The sequence below is a fragment of the Cladophialophora carrionii genome (assembly GCF_000365165.1).
Source record: "Cladophialophora carrionii CBS 160.54 unplaced genomic scaffold supercont1.3, whole genome shotgun sequence".
Lineage (NCBI taxonomy): Eukaryota > Fungi > Ascomycota > Eurotiomycetes > Chaetothyriales > Herpotrichiellaceae > Cladophialophora > Cladophialophora carrionii.
The window spans coordinates 1,732,985-1,757,595 of NW_008481828.1; the positions used below are offsets into that span (position 1 = coordinate 1,732,985).

The 24,611-nt window shown below is 53.1% G+C and overlaps 7 protein-coding genes across 7 annotated transcripts; 2 read left to right on the forward strand and 5 right to left on the reverse strand.

Annotated features, from left to right (window-relative positions):
- Positions 1–84: 84 nt before the first annotated feature.
- G647_04025 (uncharacterized protein) lies at positions 85–1,395 on the reverse strand (the record flags this gene model as incomplete). Its single annotated transcript, XM_008728370.1, has 1 exon — positions 85–1,395. One exon carries the CDS (start codon positions 1,393–1,395, stop codon positions 85–87), a length of 1,311 nt encoding a protein of 436 aa, XP_008726592.1.
- A 1,354-nt stretch (positions 1,396–2,749) lies between these two features.
- On the reverse strand, positions 2,750–4,369 carry G647_04026 (uncharacterized protein; the record flags this gene model as incomplete). The annotated part of the gene is made up of 2 exons (XM_008728371.1): positions 2,750–3,076; positions 3,152–4,369. 2 exons carry the CDS (start codon positions 4,367–4,369, stop codon positions 2,750–2,752), a joined length of 1,545 nt encoding a protein of 514 aa, XP_008726593.1.
- A 469-nt stretch (positions 4,370–4,838) lies between these two features.
- On the reverse strand, positions 4,839–5,981 carry G647_04027 (uncharacterized protein; the record flags this gene model as incomplete). The annotated part of the gene is made up of 1 exon (XM_008728372.1): positions 4,839–5,981. The coding sequence occupies one exon, from the start codon at positions 5,979–5,981 to the stop codon at positions 4,839–4,841; it is 1,143 nt and encodes a 380-aa protein (XP_008726594.1).
- A 1,759-nt stretch (positions 5,982–7,740) lies between these two features.
- On the forward strand, positions 7,741–10,471 carry G647_04028 (uncharacterized protein; the record flags this gene model as incomplete). The annotated part of the gene is made up of 7 exons (XM_008728373.1): positions 7,741–8,163; positions 8,216–8,256; positions 8,316–8,663; positions 8,720–8,946; positions 9,004–9,056; positions 9,109–9,230; positions 9,283–10,471. 7 exons carry the CDS (start codon positions 7,741–7,743, stop codon positions 10,469–10,471), a joined length of 2,403 nt encoding a protein of 800 aa, XP_008726595.1.
- An 823-nt stretch (positions 10,472–11,294) lies between these two features.
- G647_04029 (uncharacterized protein) lies at positions 11,295–15,602 on the forward strand (the record flags this gene model as incomplete). Its single annotated transcript, XM_008728374.1, has 2 exons — positions 11,295–11,369; positions 11,427–15,602. The coding sequence occupies 2 exons, from the start codon at positions 11,295–11,297 to the stop codon at positions 15,600–15,602; spliced, it is 4,251 nt and encodes a 1,416-aa protein (XP_008726596.1).
- A 1,430-nt stretch (positions 15,603–17,032) lies between these two features.
- Positions 17,033–17,929, reverse strand: G647_04030 (uncharacterized protein; the record flags this gene model as incomplete). Its single annotated transcript, XM_008728375.1, has 2 exons — positions 17,033–17,132; positions 17,196–17,929. 2 exons carry the CDS (start codon positions 17,927–17,929, stop codon positions 17,033–17,035), a joined length of 834 nt encoding a protein of 277 aa, XP_008726597.1.
- Positions 17,930–19,994: 2,065 nt separating this feature from the next.
- G647_04031 (uncharacterized protein) lies at positions 19,995–24,464 on the reverse strand (the record flags this gene model as incomplete). The annotated part of the gene is made up of 2 exons (XM_008728376.1): positions 19,995–22,863; positions 22,915–24,464. The coding sequence occupies 2 exons, from the start codon at positions 24,462–24,464 to the stop codon at positions 19,995–19,997; spliced, it is 4,419 nt and encodes a 1,472-aa protein (XP_008726598.1).
- Between the last annotated feature and the right edge of the window lie 147 nt (positions 24,465–24,611).

Consider the following 24,611-nt stretch of genomic DNA (forward strand, 5'->3'; position numbering starts at 1 on the left):
ACCCAGAGATACTCGAGGATGGCCATCTTCAGCGGGTTATCAATTCATTCATGGTCGATTGATCATTTCATACGAACTTCTGGTTCATCTCTTCCTCGAATTGACCGCCCGTCCTGCTCCAACTCGCACCCTACCTCCTCCTCCCGTCCTTTCACCGGACAAAATCCCCGGCAGAAAGTCTTCGTCCATCAAGTCCTTTATTCGCTTGGCATCTCTCTCCTTGCTCTTCACGTCCCTGACATACTCCTTTTGGTCCTCCGCGAGAATCAAGTCGTTGCCCCAGCCCCCCTTCCCACCACCACCGTGCCGAGGCCCTTGCCATTTCTGGTTCGCTGTCCCGCTTGTAGGTTTAGGGATGGAGTAGATATTTCCTTTATTGTTCCATTGCATATTCTTCTTCAGGTGGAGCTTAACCTCTCCCTTGTCATTCGTCGTGCAACTCACTCGTGTGAGCGTGGGCTTTCCGCATCGTGGGCAGAACTGTTTATCCATTTGTTTTGTTGTGGAGAAACAGGCGTGGCATCGCAGGACGAATTGCTTGATTTGAGAGATTCGCTGGCAGGTCTTTGAGGAGAGAAGATTCAGGTTCATCTGAAGCAGGACGTTCTGCATTGCAAAATCGCCGGTCACAGTCGCAACCTGGAGGGTCTTCGGGGGTGATTGGGAGGATTTGCTGGAAGCAGATTCATCTTTCGCTTGTCGACGTTTGATGTTCGAGGGAGTTATCCAGCCCTCATCTGAGTCTGAGGCTCCCCCTGGCGGTTCGGTCGTCAATCCTTCCGGGGGCTCCTCCGTCTGCGATGTGATTGCATCAGTGGTATCCTCGGTTACATTCCTTGCCTGCTCTTCTGTCACTTGTGCATCATCCACATTGAGCGTCTCTACTTGCTTCATGATGCCATCAGCCTGTGTCTCCAGTTCACCATGACCGGCATCGTCATCCTCAGCACTGGCCCCCATCTTTTGTTCGTCAGTCTCATCCTCCTTCTGCGGCGGCTTCCCATTGACTCTCTTCTGCCCTGGAACGCTTCGTAATCGCCAATCTCCCCCATTTCTTTCACACTCAACCTCATACGCCAATCCAAGGATCTCGAAATCCGTCGCACTTAGCACAGCTGCATCGCCTGTGCGTCTAGCAAACTCCTTCACAACTTTGATACTCGCAGGTTTCGGTGTGCGGACTGTAAGGAACGGCTTATAGAGCGTTTCAACTCTATTTCGAGCCTCTTCGCCTCTAATTTCGGAGAGAACGGACGGAGTCGTCAAGAGGATGTGCCCATTCGCTAGAAGTGTGGAGATGGAGGGGGTGTTGAGCAGGAGAGGAGATGCATCAAGGATAATGGTATGGATGGGCTTCTTCTCGACCTCGAGAGAGGCGTGCGAGGGTTCGGCCATTATGGGACAATTTGCTGCGTGTCGGGAAGGGAGTGCTGTGATGTTGTCGCTGTTCGTGTTCGCACATGTTAAAATTCCCCGCCTGAAAATTGTAGCGCTGGTTGGAGTCGTTCGCTATCTTATCGGTGGCTTATGTAAGCGTACCCTCCTGCGCTCCTGCGCTTCGGCTCCTGCCAAGGATCGCTCATCCTCAAGTATTGTCGTCTGTCTTCCCGTCCCTCGAAACGACACACATAACGGAGAGTTGCCTCAGGTTTTCTGAACGGACTGTTGTCTCACTTATCTGAATAGCCCTGTGCTACTCAGGACTCGCAAACTCTGCGTGGCAGATAAAAGGTAGGATAAAATGCAAGCATTGTTCAGGCTCCAAAGCTCGATCCCCAGACACTCAGAGTCGAAGCATCAAGCTCGCCCATGTTTGCAAAAGTCCAGACGGAACACATACCAGCAATCAGCCGAATGTTTAACAGCGACAGTCACTCGTACCTTCCCTGAACCCAGATCTGACCTATGGAGATCCGACTCGGAGCCTCGAGAAGGGCAAATCCAACACAGCAGAACTCATGGGTCAAAGTCCTTGCCTTTGGTGCTAGCATGGACAAGGCCGTCACGACGCCGCTCCCTGTCGTGGCGTCATGCAATCTTCCTCGATCTTGGTCTAATTGCTGAAGCCTCCTTGCAAGCCTCGTACTCCGGTAGATACCCAGGACTGTGTGCACACTGACCCAGCTATAGGGAAGGTCTTTCTCCCACAACGGAGCTTCGGGAATACTCATGGTATCCGACGCGTACACTCCGGCTGAAGTACTCCAATTTCCATTCCTCAATAGGAGTGGCATGGTGAAAGGTTTGGCTGAATGACCTGGAGAGACGCTGATGCGAATGACTAGCACTGTACACGACGACGCGGCTGTTTCAGGGTCGATGACTGCACTGCCATCCTCTTTCTGTATTTGAATTTCTCGCAGAAACTGTGAACCCTGGCGATTTTAACGCCTTATCCACCAAGTCCCTCCGACATACGCTGCGTTTGCGTCGGATCAATTCACCTAACTCAATTGGAAGCGACTCAGATCTTTGTGAGGGTTTGCTGAAATGCCTCCTCTCGACAGGGATTTACTGCTGTATTCCAGCATTCGGCAATTGTGTCAGCGGATTTGATGATATGATGGTTTGCGCAACGACTGAAGCTTCAAGTCAACGTTTTCAATGAGTCGAGATTTCGAGAGTTATCCACCAACCTCCAGTTTCCATCCATTGACAGAGTACTTCACCCGGACTTCATCAGCTCATTATTTCCCGCTCATTCCTGAGCTTCATCATTACCGTAGTGACAGCCCATTTGATCCTGACATCACCGAGGCTTCAGACGAATCAACAGCGGGTCCTTCTGCCAGAAGATGAACGTCTGCTGTTCACCCCAGTCCTTGATCCTCGGAGTAACGTCCCAGGTGATGTCGAATGCGTACAACAATCTCGCCAAAATTAGTCGCATCTCCGCCCAGGCGAATTTCTGTCCTATGCACATATGTCGCCCAACCAGGAAGGGATTGAAGGCGGCCAAATTATCACATGGACTAGGTGTTTCTGCTGAGAGGAAACGCTCCGGAATATATTCGTTGGGGTTACTGAAATTCGCAGCGGAGCGGAACGCCGGGTATTGGTTGACCGTCACGAAAGTCTGCCCGAGCGATCAGCATATACACAGCAAGTCGATGGATGGACGGGAAATGATGCATGATGGATCGTGTCTTACTCCTCCTGGCACCCATCCATCGCAGATCTCCTCCCCTGATGCCGGCACAATGCGAGGGACAGTGACAGCACTGGGCGGCCCCAGGCGCAAGCCTTCATTAATCACAGCGGTCAGATACTCCAGCCCACCTACGCTAGCGACATCAATGTCCTCCTCGTGCTGAAATGCAGATCGGACCTCGGCCGCCACCCGCGTCATTGCCCGCGGCGAGTTCAGCAGCCCAAACAAGACCGACGCCATGGCCGTGCTGCTCGTCTCGCTCCCCGCAAACACAATCACACTCATGTTCAGCTCCAACTCCTGCGGCGTCACCTTCTCGCCCTCGCTCTTCTCCCGGTCAGTATTATAGTTCAGCACAGCCTGGACGAAATCCGCCCTCTCGCCCTCCAGCTGCAACCGCTGTCTCACCTTCCGGGTGCTCAGCTCGCGATGGTAGACCATCTTCTCCCGCACAGCCCTTGGCATCGCATACCGCAGTACCTTCTGCAGCGGCGCGAAGTAATTCAGACTCGCGGCCAATGCGATCCCCTTGCCGAACCGACACGCAATCTCAACCCAAGGATGCGGCCTTCCCTGCTCCGTACTCCCGAAGGACTCCCCGAACGACAAGTCCGCCGAGATATCGAACGTCACGAAATTCAACCAGGACACGATGTCCACGACCGCAGCGCCATCATCCCTTGACCCATCATCGGCTATGGCGCGGAACTTCCGCACCATCAATGCAACGTACTTCTCGATCAACGGCGCTTGGTCCCGCACTGCTTTCTCGCTAAAGGCGCCCATGAACGCGCGACGGAACCGGGTGTGCGCCTCCTCGTTGCTCGACATGATCGCCTCGGGCTCATCAGCGCGTTGTTTGCGGAACCAGATCCCGTTGCGCTCTATGGGGGCGCGCGCGTGGCCGAGGCGCGCAGACCCACTAAGCTTGCCAATGTAGATATCCTTCCAGGCTCGGGGGTCCACGTACGAGAGTTCATCGGGTGCGACGCGCACAATTGGTCCGTATTTGTCGTGCAGGGCCAGCAGGTCGCGGTGGAGGTAGCCGCGTTGGAGGGCCAGGACCCAGGTGAGGCGGGTGGCTCGCCATGCGAGGGGCCCAGGATATTCTCGTAGCGGGTGGAAGTAGATGTTGTACACAATCCTGATGACGACGTAGAGTGTTAGCGCGGAGACGAGGAACGTCAGTGCTCGGATGGCGGTCTGTAGAGCGATCATCTCGACGGAATCAGGGAAGTTGGTCACTGCGGTGCTATGATAAGGCTGGACGGAGCCACCTCTGCCTGTATAATATGGTGACAGACACACCGAGGATCGGATATGGAGCATGCGTCTTGAGATAAAAGGAGTCTGGTCAGAAGATATCAATCAGACTTTCAACTTTCATTATTGCCTTGCCTATTTGAGTGCGGCTGAGGATGTACAGCGCCTGACAGGGCCGAGATCTAGATCCAAACCTGGCCACGGCAACGTGCATGAATTCGAGCTTGCTGCAGCCGTCTTTGGCGGGAGTTTACAGTGTCAGAATGTCATGATTGGCTTGGAATGAAGTCATGATTGGTACGACGTTGACAACTCTCTTGACAATTTCTCCAATCACGTTGTACTCCGGCTCTGTCTTTCTTCATCTCCCTGCCGTGGGGATACATCCGCGTCGTTGCAGTGACTAGGCCATACCTCTACGTGCTTAGAGAATGAGGGCAAGCGCAAGGCCACCGAACAGTGCGGCTGCACCAGCCGCCCCAGACCGCAAAGGTGCAGCGGCCATGCCAGTGAAGGTCGCACTAGCTGCAGTGCCTGTCGCCGATGCTGTACTCGAACCGCTTCCATCCTGGGTAGTGTTGGAGACAGTCGAGGTCGGCCACGCGGGCACACCGTCTTCAGTGCCATTCACAGGTGGACTCCACGACGCATTGGGGTTCAACACGTTGTCTATGAATATGACAGCGCCCTCTGAGACCGCCAGGTCGACGTAGTTGACTCCCGCGTTGTTGATGAAGTAGTCTCCAGCAGGGGTGATGGAGACGGTAATGTTCTGGCCTTGCAGTGTCGTCAATTGCGTCCCGTTCTGCAGGTCGTCGAAGTGCCAGACACGACCCTGGCTGGCCACGACGTGGTATTTGAGCAGGTCAGCTAGCTCGTCGGTGCTTAAGGCCGAGAGGGCGTCCTCGACGGCGGCGAAACCGTCATTGATGGGGATGAAATACGTTGCGTCGTGGAGAAGGTCGATCTGCTCGGTCAGGCCGGTCTCGTTGAGCGCGGCCACGAAGGAGCTACCGTTGAAGTCTCCGGAGATCACTGTTTCCGAAACGCTGGGTGGGATTTGCAGAACACCGTTGATGGGATAGATCCATCCCTGTGAGAAGGGAATCGGCGTTGCTGGCCCTTCAGGGCTGTAGTCCAGGCCACCGTAGAAGCCCACCACGTTCTCATCGTCATCGTAGTAGAAAGCGACATTCTGTCCGCCCGTCACGTTGGTGTAATTGCTCGAGGTCAAGAGGGTTGGAACAACGAGGTAGTCTGTGATGTTGTCGTATCCACCGTCGAGGACGTGGTACAGGAGCAGGTTCAACAGGTAGTTCTCGCCGCCAGCCTCAAGAGCGTCTCCACGGGACGAATTCAACAGTAGCGCTATGGCCGTGTCGTTAGGAGCGAGGAAGGTGATGTTAGTCTTTCCCGAGATGGCTTCAAGAAAGCCTGGCACCTCAGACACGACCTCACTGATAGTGGAGGTTCCATCGGTGGAGTTCAGCACCGTGGCAAGGTCTGCGGGTGCTTGAGCCAGGGCGGTAGCAACCACAGCAGCAAGAAACAGTCCTTTGGCCGCCATTTTTTTGGAATCAGAAAATAATGTAGGGGCTTGTCAGAAGAGAGAGCCCTTGGGATGTGAAAAATCAGGTTCGAGCGCCCGCGAGGCCAGCATATATGCCCTCAGTAAAAGCCGTTCGACCACCGCTCGGCATTGCGACCTGCATTGCTTGCACCGCATGACTTCTCTGGGGCCTTTGTCGCGCAAGCCGACCAGTCACGGATACGGAGTCGCAGGTATAATGGTGCAAGCATGAAGCATTCGTGCTGGTGGGCTTGTTGACTGGTTCACTGAGCCCAAGGTAGCTCTAACTTAGCTCGCCGAAATACAACGGCCGTCAAGCAACCGAAGCGAGTGGACGCAAGAAGCCGCTTGTGAGGCTTCAAACGTCCCACACCAGCGACCTCGTCGTCCTGGCTGGTGCTTGTACTTGCTAGATGGTGTCATTCTCAACCCTGTCGAGTTTTCCATGGATCACGAGAGTTGTTGAAAAAGTCTGCTCGTACTTTGACTTCTCGAGCCTAATCTGGCAACGTCAGTGTGAGTAGAGCTTGAAAGAGCAAGCTTTTTTGGCCGACACCGGCGAGCTTGAGATGAGAAGCTGCACAGCAACCCGGCCAGACTCGGTGGTGGGAAAAGACAGATGGATCAGTGGATTTACGGGCGGATCTTATCTGATAATCATTATCTGATAAGATGAGAAATTATCGCGCATCGCGATCAATCAATCTGCCAAGCCTTTCCGCTTTTCCTTCGGCGTGTAATTCCACTACCTCTCCTCTCAGAGGCCTTCACCCACTGTGACGCGGAGACTATTGTGCTTCTCATTCAACTTCGTTCTCTTGACCTGTACCTCAGTGCAGAGCTGTCCAAAACCAGGTTATGACCCACACGGATTAAGTTTCCGCTCCAGCTGCCATGGGCAATACAATACGTTCACCACCTCGCAGAGTCGCCTCTGTCTGGCGAAGCTTCTCTATTCTCTCCTTGGCTTCTTCTTTCTCTCCTAGGCTTCCTCCTGCAGAAGACGTCCACAATAAGCGGAGATTTCCGGTGTCGTGCTCTAGAATGTTATTGTATGAAACACCATGTGCTCAATACTGCTCCATATGCTCTGGGCTAGCGCTTGCCGACTCAAGTGCAGCCGGTATCGGTCGAGCTGCACCAACGGTCGACCAAGATTGATCCCTTATGCACTGTCATATTCAAGACTGCAGAAGCTTGGTTAGCATCAAACTTGGGCTGCGGTTGGCAAAGCTTAAAGGCCTACGCTATCCATACAAGGTGATCCCGAAGTTGGTTCTAGGGCAAATCCTACACTGATATACAACTCCTAGGTGCGAAGAGCGAAGCAACTGACCAGTGGGAGTCTCCAGCTTCAATTCATGCCAAGCCGTATTACGATATTTTGTCGGATACGACGACCAAATACTTCTCCAGCCTGCGCTCACATGCAGCTTTGCGTGATGGGTCTTGGTGGGAACATGTTCTCTCACGCCACTCAATCACAGCAGAAGAACGAATGCCTGAGTGTTCGCTTGTGTATTTCCAGGTACCTTCATTGCCACGCCGAGAATGCTCTAGATCAGTTGCCATGCTCGAGACCTACGTCCGAAGCCTCCTCGAATGTTCCCAGATTATTTTCCGCGTGCTCCGAATGCACGCCGCGCAACTAGAGCACTGACCCGACCTATATACCCAGCATATGTGCCCAGAACCGTCCTCTCTCGTTCGTCTCGCAATTCCTTCTTTTGGTAGTGTTCGATTCTGGATGTCCACGATGAGAGTGCTGACGATTTTGCTCGCACTTTCCGTGCTGTCATCTGCATCTGTGGACAAGTACACTGGTTGCTTGGGTGGCATCCAGACTGCCATCTCATCTCTCAATTTCAATGTCACTGATCCCAGTGACTACTACGGCAATGGATGCACTAACGAGCTCCTGGTGAACTCGATGTGGGCAGCGGCCAAGGTCTATTGTACCGCGGAGCAGATCGTCGCCGGCTCAGAACTGTTTGATGGGTACTGCACAGAATATGGCGGTGTTGAACTGGTGTCTTATTCCGAGGTTCTTCCCATCCTCACCAACAGCTATATCAGGTCACTTCCGGTTGCCGAGTACAGCGACCTGGAAAACTTTACGCTCTTCAACACACCGGTCTTGATTTCCAGGTCCCTGTACAAGACATCCAGAGACACTTATGTAAGTGCTTCTGCTTGTTCGCGAATCCACGGGTCTTTTTGACGAGGGAAAGGTAATATTCGACGTTGAATATGTCCTGCACGAAAGATACGGGTACGTCGTACTCCTAGCTTGATCCTTTCGCTTTCCGAGTGTATGCTGACAACTCTCAGCTGGGCAGTGTATGGGTTTTGGGGTGGGCTCCTGCTGATAGGCACTATCAACCGCATTGCCACGCATTTCTTCCACTCTCGCCGCCTAAGAGCTAGGACAGACGTCGAAGGCAGCCAGTCCTCCGATTCCCCACGAAGCCGCTCTGGCCTCACCGGCGCTGCCAGTGCAGTCCATCATTGGCTCAGGGCACATATAATCATTCCGGCGGCATTCGGCTCACACCACACCCGCCCCTTGCTTTGGTCTACCATTCCGACGCGGATGGAGACGATCATTGTGGTGGCTTTCTGGGTCATGACGTTTATTTTGTGCTGCGTCAGCTATTATATCTTCTCGCCCAACCTTTAGTAAGCTCCCTGCGCGTTTTGAATATGAGTCTGGACACCTGCTCATCCGCATCTAGCTATACCGAGCCGCAGCAGGCCTGGCGCTATATCTCGGACCGCACTGGCATAATCTGCTACGCCACCCTGCCCTGGCTGTGGATGTTCGCTGGCAGGAACAACATCTTTCTCTGGCTTACCGGTTGGAGCTTCGCAACATTCAACATCTTCCACCGACATATCGCTCGCTGTGCTACAGTCCTTGCAATTGTCCATTCAGTTGGATGGTCGGTTTTAGAGGCAAACTGTAAGCCCGTGATAATGGTTTCCTATGCTGGCAATCAATGCTGACTTATTCCCCTAGTGGGCTACTTTGCTGAATCATGGACCGAACAATATTGGTACATGGGTGGAATGGTAAGTTCTTCTACCAGCTCTCGGGGTGAACCCCTCGTTAACGTTAGGATAGGCGACAGTTGCAATGAGCTTGATAGTACTGTTCTCTTTCATGTGGTTCCGAGTCAGATCATATGAGCTCTTCCTCCTCATACACATTGCACTTTCGGTGATAACATTGGTCGGGTTGTTCTAGTAGGTACATCCTCACCTTGCTCTCACGGACGTGGCTAATCTGTGCCGGTAGCCACACTCGTATATTTGAAGGCGAATACGATGGCTACCTGTGGCCGCCAGTCGCAATCTGGTGCTTCGATCGGGCCGTACGTCTGGTGAGGTGGGCATATTGCAATGTCCATGTCAAGCGGTCGAGCTCCATTGTTGGCACGAAGGCAACCGCGAGCTACGATAAAGACGCAAACCTCATCAGACTCGAAGTTGTCCCCGGATCTCGCATGCTTAAGCCCGGACCTGGTCAGCACTACTTCCTGTACCAACCGCTAAGATTGAAAGGCTGGGAAAACCATCCCTTCACACTGGGAGCTTACGAAAAGATTGGGGACTGCGACGCCCTCGGCACAGCCGGATCTCCAAACGAGTATAAGGCAACCGAACAACCATCCAGGACCAAGGAAATACAAGTCAGGACCACGAGCCCGTCCTCGAGCACTTCTTCGGATGTGAGCCCAGCGCCGTCACAACTTGAAGTTTCGACGTTTCAAGACGCGGTTGGCCAGCAAAAACTCACTTTCTTCATCCGCCCGTTCAGCAGCTGGACTAGGCGTCTCCGTGAGGAGTGTCTGAAGTCCCCCAAAGGAACTATCACGCCGAGTATGTTCATCGAAGGGCCCTACGGCGAGCGCAGCCCACTGAACGCCTTCGAAACCGTCGTCTTCATTGTCGGTGGAACTGGTATTGCTGGTGCACTGCCCTACATTCTTGAACACATCCGGACAACCGGACATGCAAAGATGTCAACTCGTGAGGGCAGGCTCGCCACCCGTACTAGAAATATCACGCTGGTCTGGTCCGCCAAGCAGTCCGCCATGATCCGTAATATCGCTGCACACGAGTTGAAACCGATACTGGGTCACGGGGATATTCATGTCCACCTGCATGCGACCTCTTCAGCCGAAATGCACAGCAGCTCTGACGTGAAGCGCAAAGAGATGGCTATTGCTGATATGGACCTCAAAACCACGACCGCCACGAACAGCACCAACGACGAACTGGCCATCTCGTATGGCCGGCCCGATATCCGGCAGACGATCTTGGATCTAGTCAACGATGTGCACGACGCTGGTGCCGCTGGGGGCAGGATTGCCATTCTAACATGTGGCCCAGGAGGCATGGCCGACGAGGCGAGGGCTGCAGTGCACACAGCTCTGAAGCAGGGCAAGAGAGCCGTCGAATATATCGAAGAAACATTCGGGTAAGTCTTTGGAATGCCTGTATTTTGGTGTCTGCTAACGCTCATAATTTCAGATGGTGACAAATCGCCATTGCCAGAGGATATGACGCTCAAGATAAGGCTTTGAGGGCCTTGAGGATTAAATCACACTTGTGGCTGGTTGATCCTGTTACCGAGGGATTCACACCTGTAGAGACTATATCGGATAGAAGGTAGATAGGTCAGCTATTCCTCGACCTCGGAAACGACCTCACGGTATACTCGCCATCACTACCTCTGCGGACGCCGTCGCTCAACTTTGCGTGCTTCAAGACCGGTGCATAGGGCTAATCTATCTCATACAGCAGCTGGTCCGGTGTCGTATAATGGTCTCCTCGCCCCGCCAACAGCACCACGTCGAGCAGGCCCCGATGCCTCACATCGCAGGGCAAATATTCTGGGACGGGAGGAACGGTCGTACAAAAGCACTGAAGACATGGTCGGAGCATACATAGACTGTAGAAGAAATGTAATGTGTGGAGCTGAGAGGTTGAGGCTGTTATGAAGTGATTCAAAGCTGAACGTAAGGTGAGAGTGCCCTGTACATCTGTCGGCGGCTGAGAATGAAGCTTAATTAAGGCGCAGGTAAGGCGAGACCCCTAAGTGACGCTTAACGTTAGGCCGCCAAGCGGTGCCCGGACGGTGAATCCTCGCCGCTGCCCCCGCAGTCGCGTATTGTTAAGTGGCACGCGCTCGCGCCCACGATTTCTTTGACCATGAACGTCTTTTCCACGGATTGCTGAATTCTCATTGTTCGTCATGCAGGGATCATTCTTGGATAAGCCGATCTATGGATTTCATCAGCATCAATGGCGACCGAGAGTCTACTAAACATTGACATAGGGCCCCTTCAGGGTGACCTTCTTGGAGTAAAAAAGGCATTGGTATATACCCTGGTCATCGCGTCTCCATGCTGTCGGAAGCCGCTAATTGCGCCATAGTCGCAGGATCAGCCGCCTTGTTCAGAAAATGACTTGGACCGCGTCGACATCGCTGCGGCGGCAAACAAGAATTCGCCCTCCCAAGCTGGTGCACTGGAATCACAGCTACCTAGTACCGTTCCCGACTCACAGTTCAATCGCAATCTCGAAAGTCAATGGATCTACCTTCGGCCCGCGCCCGATTCTCACAAACTGACTGCGACACGGCAGAAGATGACAACTCAATCGAGCGGTGATGCAACGCAAGAGTTGTCTCAGTCTCACTATGACCTGATTTTGAGCAGGAGTCGGAATGAAGGGCAGCTTCAAGAGCAGGAACAAAGTCAGGCTTTGCACCAAGTCCGGGGAAAGGACTTTGACAGAGGAGAGGACGCCGGAGAGACTCAGCATGAAGGTGACACAGGGTTCATCGACCTGATGTCCTCTTTTGAGAAGCAGAAGCAAGGAGAGGAGCCGGAGGCTGCCGTCGAACAAACTTCAGGGCACGATCAGCGTCAGCGCGGAACCGATTCTGACAAGGAGCAGGAGCATGAGCAGGAGGACTCGGAACCTATTGGGGTTGACTTCTCTCCTACCCAACCAACGCAATCACACGCTGCGCTTTCCCAGTTCCCTGAGTCCCAACGCTTCAAAACACCGGTAACGGCCGGCAAGAAGAGAAGGTACAATGGAGACTTCATCGACAGTCCGGATCTACCACGCAACACTCGACCGCTACTGCGAGGAAGCGAGGACAACGCTATCCCAATGGGTCTCAGTCAGGCGTTTGGAGCAACCCAAGCTAATACCTCTCCGTTCGTCGGAAATGTCGGTATTGGGGATGTTGACTCAGACCGACCCTCACCAGATATCCATCTACAGCCACGTCCTATGACAGCCACTTCTTCATCACCCATGCGACCTCTATCCACTATCAAAAGACCCGATAGGGCCGGAACTGAACCCCTCGATCACTATATATCGTCAAAGGAGTCGCAAGCTCGGAGGGAGGATGCACGCCGTAAACTGCTCGAGGATATGTATGTCAAAGATGGAAGCTCTGGTGAGGATGACTTCGACATCGAGGAGGATAGCTGGTGTGCCAGAGACAGAAGGGAGCGCGAGAGAAGCCGGAGGATACAGGCACAGCTGTCGTCCTCATCGCCTCCCGCGGCGTTCACACGAGGTGTATCATTATCCAAATCATCGCCTATTCGACCTTCGGCCCGACGATCATCTCCGATCAGGATGCGAACCTCACGGCAGCCCAGGCGCAATCCCGAATCAAGTCCAACGAGACCCAATCCACAGTCTCAAGTTACAGAAAGCGAAGAGGAGACGGAACAGGAGGACAATAAGGATATTGCACCAACGAGTTCGAGTCAGTCGTCTGCGCCTGTTGATGACGAAGACAAGGAGAATGTCTCGGATAGGGCTATCCAGATTCCTGCGACCACCATTCAACTGCGCCGACTTACACAAGCCCCGCCTTCTCAGGTGCAAGAAAGTCCCCTTTTACGACGTGGGCGGGCACTCGACGAGGGAGGTTTATCAGTGACCTTAAATAGCTCACAGGCCTTCGCCGTTGCTGATTCCCAAGCAGAGCGAGCAACCCAACAGCCACAGGCAGTTGCCCAGGTTCCTCGATCATCCGCTGCTGATGATGGTCCCGATTTTGTTCCCCAATCCCCAGAGACTACGCCGCAGCCGACTGCTCCAATAAGTCGAACCCATCCGTCAGCCACTTTACCGACACAGGTCATGGTATCAACGGCCGAGCGGCAAGGTGATGCTGTTATCGGATCGGTTGTCCCTATGTCGAGCTCTCAAGCCCGTCAGCCCTCAAACAGCACCATCCCGGAGACAAGTTCTAATGAACCTCAAGATCAGAGTGGGAAAGCTTCCGAGGACACCCCACAGACTTGCGACGTTGAGAGCCGGCCCGAGTTCGAAACTGCTGAGACTCATGTACAGCCTTCTTCCTCCACAGTGGCTCACCAGCCTACGGCAGTCGAACTGAGCAGTCCACCAATTTCCACCACCCCACCAGGCAGGAGACGACAACGCCTTTCAGACATTCAAGGGGACCCATCTCCACAGAAATCGCAGTCCAGCTTCGATGCAACTGCACACTTGCGGTTGGAAATACACAGGAGTCCTACACCCCTGCGAACATCGGCAAGAGCAGCAAAGAAGACAAGACTGCCCGAAATTGCTTCGGAAAGTGTTCGAAACGGAGTCTCTGCGCAAGGAGATGTGCTGTACGGAGCTTCTGAATCTCCTACGATCCGAGATCAAGCTAAAACTGGTGACGAAGCACAGCCACAACATGGTCTCGAGAAACAGTCCGTGCAGCCTGCGCTGCCAGTATCAACGTTTCCCAAGCGAGATAAGAGATCTACAGCCAAAGGTCTGAGTGCTCGCAGCTCTGAGACCGGCGGTGCACCTCCTCGGCGGAGGACTTCCCAGTACGAACTCCCCGAGTCTCCAGAACGAAGGGTCGACTCTGCCATCAAACGCACAGCAAAGCTCAAGCGAAAGATCGAAAACACGGGCAATCCATCAGATGGCGCGCCCAATGCCAACAAGCGGCTCAAGTTGACAGAGAGCAATCCTGCACCATACGATTCCCTACAGAGCGCCCCTGCGCAGCTTCAAGACATACCAGACACTCTCGCCTTGGATAATCAAAACTCCGGACATAGTTCACCTCGACTGGAGAGCGACAAGGATGTTGCCAATGGTGTAGGCGAGGACCTGGTGGCACCGAATATGGTATTCGCTGCCTTTAATGGTAAGAGTCGGACATACCACCCTGCTCTTTGTCTCGGTCGGCCAGCCACTGACTCCGGTCGTTTTACAATACAATGGGAAGGCTACGATCCTGACGAGGTCGATGAACATGGCGTGCGTAGCCTCGATCTGCGAATAGGCGATCAAATCAAGATAGACATGGATGGCTTTCCGAAGGTCTCACACGTCATCAGAGGCTTCACAGATAGGATTCCACAAGGTAATGTCGATCCTGGTCAAGTCGCCGTGACTGATATCCGCGGCTACCAAACCCTCCTCGTGGCGCCAAAGCAACGCAAAAGCCTACCTGTTGAGATTTCGACTGAGGCCGTGAAGAATGTGCCTGTATCCGCGATATACCTAGACACGATCATGTGGGGACAGATGAAGGACCGGGTTTATGAGTGCAAATCTGCTGTCTACCAAGGCAGATTGACGGACAGGTCGACGCCGGTGCCTCAAATATCTTCTTCTTCCCGTCCAAGCCCGCCACCATCACGGAGCAGGCGAGGAGCCGCAGTTGCCGGTCCACCTATCTCATCGACATACACCCGCCCCGACGGCCTGTTCAGCAATATGGTGTTTGCAATCTCTCACTACGATGAACCAACGAAGCAAAGACTTGTCTCTCTAGTCCAAGAGAATGGCGGTAGCATCCTCGAAGGATCCTTCACAGATCTCTTCGTGGTAGACTCTATCGAGCTCAAGGACCAATATGCCAACGTTGGGTTCACCGCGCTTCTTACGGATCGCCATATGTGCAATGTGAAGTACTTACAAGCACTGGCACTTGGCCTGCCTTGTCTCAGTGGCAGATGGATCGAGGCAAGTGTGCAGACAGGCAGACTTGCCGATTGGAATTCGTACCTCCTTGCTGCCGGCGAAAGCACCGAACTCGAGGGAGCTGTGAAGTCTCGGCTTCTGCAGCTCCCATCGAGCATTCAAGGCCTGAAGGTGAGAGACATGCTCGATCTGAGAGCCAAAATCCTCTACAACTCACGAGTTGTGTTCGTCATGGGCAAAGGCAAAACAAGCGAGGATCGCAAGCCGATCCTTTTTCTGGTCAGAGCGCTCGGCCCAAGCCAGCTCACTACCGAAACAAATGTAAGCGGTGCGAAGGAGATTGTTCAGTCTGCGGACCAAAGTAAAGAGCCGGTCGATTACGTGTTTGTTGGGGACGGCGATGTTCAGGCTGCGAAAAGACTGTTCTCGTCGGAAGCGAACGAGCCAAAGGAAGAACAGAAACGTCACAAAAAGGGCAAACCGAAGAAAGGACGAGTCTCGGGTCGTTATGAAACGGAGGCAAAGCAGGAGCTGGATGGTGTTTTGGGCAGAGCCCAGATCATTTGCAAGGAGGATATCATCCAGAGTCTGATTCTAGGGAGATTGTGGATAGGAACATGACACAACACCCGTGATCTCTGAAGGGACATTGACAGCAGGCGGCAAACTACAGTACCAATGCCAGCACTATCTTGGCCGTAAGGTCCCGTCTGTTGGATACAACCACCAGTGCAGACGGTACAGTAGTTGTATAGCCGGTACGAGTTACGACGGGTGAGCAGTACGTGCACAGCTACGGCTGCTTGGGCTTGGTTGGTATGACACACAAAACAAGTCAAGTCATGCCTTTTATAATAGGATCGAATTTCGAATTTTTATCTATGTTACCCAGAGCGAGGGTTGACATTATAGTTTACAGCCACAAGGGTAGTCTCCCCTCCACTAACATAACAGAGGCCCACACACACACATAGATTAGACTATAACACCTCAAAGTTGTGTACTCGGCTGAACCATAAACGACACACTTGAGACTTACTCCGTACAGTACAGTACATGAAGAATAGAAACCGAGCGATGAGGCCCTCGGGATTGGAACTCGATCGAGACACTAAAGTCAGGTACTCACTCGTACATGCCACCATGCGTATGTAGTACTACGTATCTACTACGGAGGTACCGATCTGCCAATCTGCGTATCTACGTGTCTGCTGATCCGCGTGTCTTAGGCGGTAGCTTGGCCGCAACGAGCAAGACGCAGGGAGTTTAGGAGTCCAGTCGTCTTTTGGGTTACTTAATCACAGTTAACTGGTCCTAGGTTGCGGTCGTTCTCGGCATTGGATGGTACAGGACCTCGTACCTACAGGTAGCATAGGAGTCGAAGGGAGTATCGCGTGGTTCCTGGTATGTGCGCTTGGTTCTCGATCAACCTGCTGATTCTGTGGTGTGGCGTGGATGGATTGCATGGTCATGGCGGAAACTGGCGACCACCCCGGCTTGCAGCTAAGAGGGCCAAGGATCAAATATCAACAGGTGAATCGCAAAGACCGAGAAACGCAGCTGGGATAGAAACCAAGAAGATGTGCTTTGAACTGATCTCGATTTTTAGATGCCATGTGGCCGTGCTCAGGCTGCCGCGGTCAATCGACAGATGCTGAGTGTAATGCGATGCGTTCATGAATCATCCATGCGTCAAAGGGACAAAGGAAATGAGATCCCTATCCGTACCTTCAACACTCGATCAAGGGTTTGAGCCTCCATGAGTGCTGATGTCCGTCAGAAATCATATGACAAGATGTGTCCCCCAGTTTTGTTTTTTGGATCCACACCACATCAGCCAAACACTCCCTTCTCTGGCGACGGATACCAATGCCTGAGTGCCTGCCTGTGTCCGAATCTGCTGCCTCTGCCTTCATATGCTTTGATCCAGAGGGTGTAAAGTGGTGCAGTCGTTTGGCTTTGTTCACTTGAGAGAGGGACTGGTATGACTGTGGAATCCAGTGTGCAAGAGGCCGAAACAAGCACGCGAGGATAGTCATAGGGACGTATCCTCAGCGACTACCATTGATGGATCGCTCGGGTAGATCTTTCGGAATCGCAGCTGGAACGGGTGTCTCATCGTCGTCTTCCATTTCGAGCTCTTCAGGGTGTCTGGAGATCGAATCATCAGCAATGCTAAGATGGAGGTCAAGAGAGGAAGGGCTGAACACTAACCCAAGCAAATTTTTGATGTCCTTCATCTCGTAATGCCGCTTTCTCCTCTCCTCAAATTGGCGATGGGCCTCTTGCTCCTCGTTTGACGGCATACCCTCTGACTCCTTGATCCCATCGACGTCACTTCCGTCACTGACACTAACATGCTTCTCTTTACTCGACTCTCGAGACAGGTTGTTGCTTGGGTCACGAGTGATCCTGTCATCTTGAGCGAAACTGCCAGGCGACAGATCCTCTTCCGGTTCACCCAGCTCCAAACCCGGGATCTCCGACTCGCGATGTTTCTTGTTTGTTTTGGGTGCCTTGGCCATTTCAACCTCATCGACATTGACAAAGCGAGGGTCGATAGCCACATCCTCTTCGTCGTCGTCTTCCATCATGGTATCACCGTACTGATAGGGAGTCTTCGGCTCGGTAATCTTCATGCGTCCGCCAGATTCCTGCTCGGCAAGGTAAAGGTTCGCCTCGTCCCACTTCAACCGCATCTTTTCTGGATCGTCGTCTCCTTGGTTTGCAGCGGCGGCGGATGAGTGTCGGCGAGAGGCCGAGGCCCTTCTCGCGGCCGAGGACGAACGGCGGTGACCGGCATTTTGAATTGTGTTCTGCAGGACGAGTTCTCTTTCTTCCTTCGGGTCGAGCGGGGTTGCGGGTGAGATCTGAAAGTGGTCTTTCTCCGGAGATCCAGGCCTGCCACTTGCGGATGAAAAAGATGGGTTCTTCAAGATACCTGGCATGGTTCGGTCAGCGCAAGTTTCCCGTCAAGGTAGTTGTTTGGGGGTTATCACCTTTTGGTCGGATGTTGCCTGAGCTTGGGTGGTGCAAAGGGGGTGGTGATTGTCGGACTTCGACCGGCATCTTGAGGGGTTTCGTGTCAAGCTTGATGACAGGTTAGGTCGTGATTGAGACTGTAATCTGCTTCGGACGCGGGACAGGGTGGTGGTGGTGGTAGGTGTTGCAGGATGTAGTGACGAAGCCGAGATGGGATCAGAAGAAGTTCCAAGATTGAGTCTGGGTCGGCACCGAGTCAGGCGGACGACAGACAGGCGAATAAGAGACGATCAACCTCGACACCGTGAGAGATACACAGAAGTGCTTCCTCTTGCGGATGATCAGTCGCAGCTGTGGGTACAAATAAACTGGAGATCGGACGTTGTCTGGTCAGAGGTGATTGGGTTGAGAGAGACACCGATTAGGAGAATTGGAGAAGTACTCCGTGTCGGATGTTAGACACGGGCTGTGTACAAGGTGTGCGATGGGACGGCAGGGCGACAGGGCGAAGATCATGTATATACGACGCAGATGTTCGTTGTTTTGCAACTGAGCGAGGTCAAGTGCTGGTGAAATGAAAACAAGAGCATGTGCGAGGGACATGTGAGCAGATGATGAGGGCTGCTGCAGTTACGAGTGAGCATTTCGTGGCAAAAGACGCTTCGAATGACGCGGGCGTGACGGCAAACACAAAGCAAAGCACGTGGAAGAGCCACCAGAGCACGCAGACGAGCCTGTCATTCAACGGTCACGCCGATGATTATTCCGTCCGCGCCAGTGCAAAGCAACGTCATAACTGAATCATCATGCGTCTCGCTGCCGTTCGCTTCGTTGGGTTGCGCTCTTGTACTCGTATCAACTCCTCTCGCCGTCACCATAACCTCTTGTGCCTCTGCCTCACAATCCTCCGGTGATCCATGCCAATGAGGGCATCTTCCGGCCGTGAGTCGCGCCAGTGCTGCATTTCAGAGAAAAAATTCTGCACTCGGGCTTTCTTCTGCCTCGCATTGAGAGTGACTATGGTTCGTTCCTTTCCCTGTTACTCACCTGCTATCCCGCTAGCGACAGTGACGAACTCCTCCAGCTGGCCGACCGAACTGCATCCTGCAATCTAGTGCGATAATCCCAAGACTTTTACTCTCATGCCAGCGCAGGACGGACCTATGGCGTCTTCATGTCGTCGCTAGGCTCTATTCAGCTGCAAGTGAGTGCTACGGCAGCCCATCCAGTACAGCGCTATCTGTCGCGTCGTGTATAATTGCCGCTCCTCATTAGTATAGGTTACTCTTGATGCTGTGCGACCGTCGATGTGCCACGCCCCTCGTCGCTACACTGTCCCTGGCACTGATGACCTCTTGCCCTAATCTCTGTGCTTCCCATGGCCCCCCAGTGATTCGTCCACGAGGACATGCAGTGGCACCTGATCTTCTGCAGTCCAGACTGCTAAACTGCGAGACGTCTTACGGACATTGGCCTACCTGGGATGGACTGAACAGACCGACGGCTCATGCATGGAATGGGCCTATCACTACCCCACACGGTACGGAGGTACATGAGAAGTTCGCTCCTAGCTTCCTCCGCTGTCTGTATCTGGAGATAAAATTGGTTTTCTACCCAACACTCGCATGCAGCGACCGGCGAGTCAATTCCTCACACATGGCAGTCGGCCCTGTCAATCAATCTGGTCGTCCATCGCGGAAGATAACGTGTCAGAGCTGTCACAGAAGCCTCCATTGTTTCGCCAGCACCCATCTGATCCAATCCCCTGCGTCTGTCTCGGACCAATCCACAGTCCTTGAAGGGAGGTATCATCGTCAAATAGCAGTCTGCCACCCGTTGCACAAGTACACGTGTATCATGAAAATCACTTCAGCTTGCAATCCCAGGAAAGACAATACCCAGAATCGAACCCAAACTCCCGTACTCCCAGACAGCCACAATCCGCCAAAGACAGGCAAGCCACCCAAAATCAGACGGATACGTCCCTCACTTACCATCCATGGAGAATCGTGATAGTAATAACAGTGGTCTTCATCGAATTGAACGGCCGGCCTCTCGCTCCTTCAGTTTCATCTGTGCCACCACGTCTCCATTCTTTGCTGCTTCTTGCATCCAGTGCAGGGCAAGACAAAGTGCTTGACTATTGCGCCGAAATTCCCCTTCCCCTTCCCACATCATGTCGCTTTTGAAGATATCCGAAGATAAGGTCAGGGGCAGACTCACGATGGGTGGAACATCGGGATGGGTCAGGTAGAGACTCGCAAGCTCTCGTTGCGCAATCGCATTGCCCTCTCGAGCTCCGACAATCCAATACTCCATGGCCTTGAGCACCGATGGCTCTCTCTTCTTCTTGGCGCTCGAGATATTTCTTTTGATTGAGTCTCTGGCCACGATTCGATCTGCGACATCCACCATGCTCCGACAGACTTCATCCTTCCACGCCAACGCTGCCAGCCCCATGTGAAGGAATGCTTGTCCCAGCTCCGGGTCATCCAGGTTGTCCGAAGATGCGAATGCCGCAATGTATTGCAGGTCCCGAAAAAGGGTCTTGGGCCGCAAATCATGGAGGAGATCCTTGAGTGACTGAACTACTAGACTCTCCTCATTCTCCGTGGGCGTGGGAACTGATACGTGCGACCTCGACTGGCACTCGTTTCGTCGTATATTGGCTGATAAGATACTGGGGTCGAGGCTACGTCGTCGTGTGCCGTCTTGTGCGTCAGCAGCTTCCGGTGGTATCGCAGGGGATGTCTCATGCCCATTCCTTCGATTTTGTTGGAAATCCTGCGACAAGAGCTTGAAATCGCGGATGGCCTTGAGCTTCAGAACGGGATCCGTATGATCTCTCACGCGACAAAGGATGTCGTTGAACGCGCTTCGATATGGGAAGTCGTCAACTCGGGGCTGCCGACCGTTGCTGAATAGCACCTTTCCCGAAGAATCAAGCCCAGGGTCGCAGTCATGCTTACCCGAGGAGGACCGGTGCGGTGCAGCACTGTGACTTCGCTGTTTGTGTTTCCTTGGGCCTTTCGAGCTCGATCCCGGATATCCTAAGGTTGTGTTTGGTGGCGGCAACAAATGAGCCAACGCAGAGCGCTGATGCAGCCGTTCCATGATACCGGGGGTCTGGCAGATCGCATCCATCCAAGCGTCGCTCTCACTTCCACAGCTCCACACGGGGCAAGCCAAATCAGAGAGCAAGAGAGAGCTCAAATCCTGTCGCAGAGTTTCCAAGAAATTGGCTTTCTCTTGGCTGCGATCAACGGATCGATTCAGGTGACTCCCTTCGAATGTTGACGCAGGTCTGGACTGTTGTGAGACTGAGGTGACAGACCGTGAATTAGACTGCGTCCTTGACCAGATACTGGCACTTTCCAGGGTTGTGGACGTGGTAGCACGGCCTGGCGAACTGATATAGGAGGAAATATCGCTGCCTAGACCGTCCTTTCCAAGCCTGCTTGAGCCTCCGAATATCGATGCCCTTGAGCCCGCGAAGGTCGGACGCAGGGGGAAAGAAGTGGACGAAAGTGGCTCACTCATCACACTCGGCGGTCTGGTGCTCGGACCACCATACAGTCCGGCATGGATGTCGTACAAACCTCTTTCCCGCGCGAAAAGTTCGCTCGACCACAAGACAGGGCTGGAAGCAATGGTATCTCCGACGAGCTTCCGGATCAGAAGCTTGACCTCCATACAGAACCGATGGATTCTTTCCTCTCCTCGACAAAAGTTTTCCACGTGGTTGCGTTCGAGCCATTTCTTCGTCTTCTCGATCTGTGCATCTGAGAGCTTCCTAGGCCCGCCATACTCCACCGGCGCTTTCATAATTGTCTCAGTGTCGATCCTTGGCTGGTCAAAGACAGATGATGCCGAGGTCATAGAACTCCCCGGTCGAGATGGCTCCGGCGAACCCCCATATTCCTGTCCAGATATAGCTCCTGGCCTGGCAAGTATCGCCATATTGTTCAGTGCGACAGTGATGTTGCGAGCGTTATCGTAGGCATCCGAGCTTGTGACGGCCATTGCATACCAAAGTTTGACCCGGAGCTTATCCAGCCAGTCAGCGGCTGTAGCTAGGGTTGTTCTTGCACAGGCATAAGATGCTTCGAGATCGGCCACCTCTTGTTGTAACTGTAGGCATTCATTTGCAAGCAGAATTTGGCGTCCATTAAGTCTCTGGAGGATTGGGCCCAATACCTTAGTATCGTCACCTGTCAGCACTGTCAACGGATAATAAGTGCGCAAGTAGTTCAGCGCATTATGCCAGTACATAGACGTAAGACTGTCCGTCTGAATGTGGGAAGTCCTGGACTCTTCGGCAAACATTTCTGAGAGACCTCGACCCTTTGCCTTCCCGTGTGATATTTGGTGCACGCTCGTTGGGGCGTGTAGAGACAATGAGCTAGCCGCGAGACGGAGCACCGCGGTCTGGACGGGGTCAAGATCACCTAAACCTTCCCCGGCTGTCGTTATATCACCAGCCAGAGCCGGCGTTGCAATGGATAGATCTCCCCCCGGTGATATTAGTAGTAGAGCCCAGCTCTCTTGACAAGGGTGAACATTCTTAGAAGAGTGACCGGGCTCAATGAAATCGAGTATGCGCCTACAAAGCCTGTCGAATTTCGGAATAGCTCTTGAGTATTGCGAATTGAATGTTGCCTGGGAGGAGCTCAAAAACTGGTCAAATGGGCTGGAGGTGTGTATAGTCTGCGGCCTTAACTTTTCGAGGAGATGGGCGATATCGGCTGCGCAGATTGAGATGTATGGTGGCTGGAAACCCCCGAGAATAGTGACCGGCGTGTGGCCAGCCTGGTAGGGATTAATGCACTGGTCTGCATCCAGTTGGCCGATATTCCAGTTGACAGAATTTCGTACGTCTTCCTCGACTCGTTGCGTAGGCCTGGGAGGAAGATTAGCGAGAAGGAAGAGCGTAAGTAGGGGGAAATGTTACATGGAGCTGACACTGTCGGTGGCACGGGCATTGGCGTGCTCCCACAATTTATGAAGGAGGTGGAATCTAGCACGAGTGCTGATGTGAAATTGAAGGAGCATGTTTTCATCCTGGCCACTGTTAGCTGCATAAGACAAGATTACATGGATACCTACCTCCGGAAAGGACATCGCAATACGCAGAAAATCCTGTACAAACCACCGGAAGAAGAAGTGACCCCGAAAGTCGCTCTGGCTCTGCAAGGTGGGCAACTTCCCAACAATGGCACGACCCAGGCGCAAAGCGCCTACTGGGATGCCTCCATCGCCTGAGCCCAGTATCTGGAACAGCTCCTTGACCTCTGTGTCGAAGAAGGCTTGTGCTTGAGGTGTACTATAGAATGAGTCGAAGATGCTCACATCGGTCCGGCCTTTGCTGATCGAAGGTTCGACGGAGTTGTACAGAAATGCACCGCGTTGTAGGCTGCCCATCAAGAACATTTGCAGACGCTCTTTGATTTGCCAACCATGTAAATGTGCAAATGCAGACAAAACGTCGCCAATTATGGCTTCAAAGGCGGGCATAGACTCTGTAAACAAGCTTGCGCATATTGTAGACCAAGTAGACAATCGCAGTTGGCTTTCGTGGCTTTCAATGTCATTCGAAGATGCGTAAATGTTGTGGATAAGGAATGACAAGGGATTTGATCTCTCGAACGATGAAGCGTAGTCTTCGAGCTCCTTGGAATAGGCCTTACTTCTCGTTAATTGCGCATCGTCTTCATATTCCCTGAGAAATGATCTCGGGCGCCTGCGCTGCGACTCTCGACTGCGATTCTCTGATAGGGATACCAGGACCGATTCGGACAGATTTTTGAACTTGGGAGAGGTGGAAAGGCCCTTGACCTGGTCTGGATTCATTGCCTTGAATCTGTCCACCAAAAAGCGGGGGTTGCACCGTAGAGTATGGAGTAATTCGAGACAGTCCTCTCGAGAGGACGTGGAGAGTTTGGCCAAAAATGGCTCTTTGCTTGGTGTTTTTGAAGTAAAATTCGCGTCGAGCGCATGGACCTCATGATGCCATTGGGCCTGACATAGACTGACCAAGTCACGCATGTGTTGATGCACCCTCGTGAAACCGCTCGGATCAGACTGCTGGGAGATTTGAACGAGACCATCATGTACCCAGGATCCCACGCGCTGCAAGCGAGCAGACAGAGCGATTGCATTCCGAAGCCGATCCCTTTGATGGCAAAGCATTCGTTTCCGATGTTCATGGTGTCGGTGCAAGCGAAGCTCTCGCGCGAAGTCCTCGAAGTGAATGCGCATATGTGCAAAAGGGAGCTCGCGGCTGGAAGCACCAAGAGTACGCTCCTCCTTATCTGGGTCTCCACTCTCTTCCTGTCGGGATGTGCGAACGGCTCTCGCTGTCACCTTCAACATCGGTATATTCTTGTGCTGTTCCTCGAAGTGACTCGCTCGCGAGGCATAGTGGGCAGAAGCTTCCCGTGCGGAGCTCCTGAGCGGAGGAGAACCCGTTGATCTGGGTTCTGGAATTTCGGGTCTCGACATAGGTTCGGCATGGTCTTGAGCATTGTCATCGGTCGGCCGGGATAGTACAGCAAATGGATCTATCGTTACCACAGTGAGAAAAGAAAAGGATGGTCGGGACAGGGCAGGAGAGACTAGGTGACCGACCTTGAACGCGCTGGGACCGAC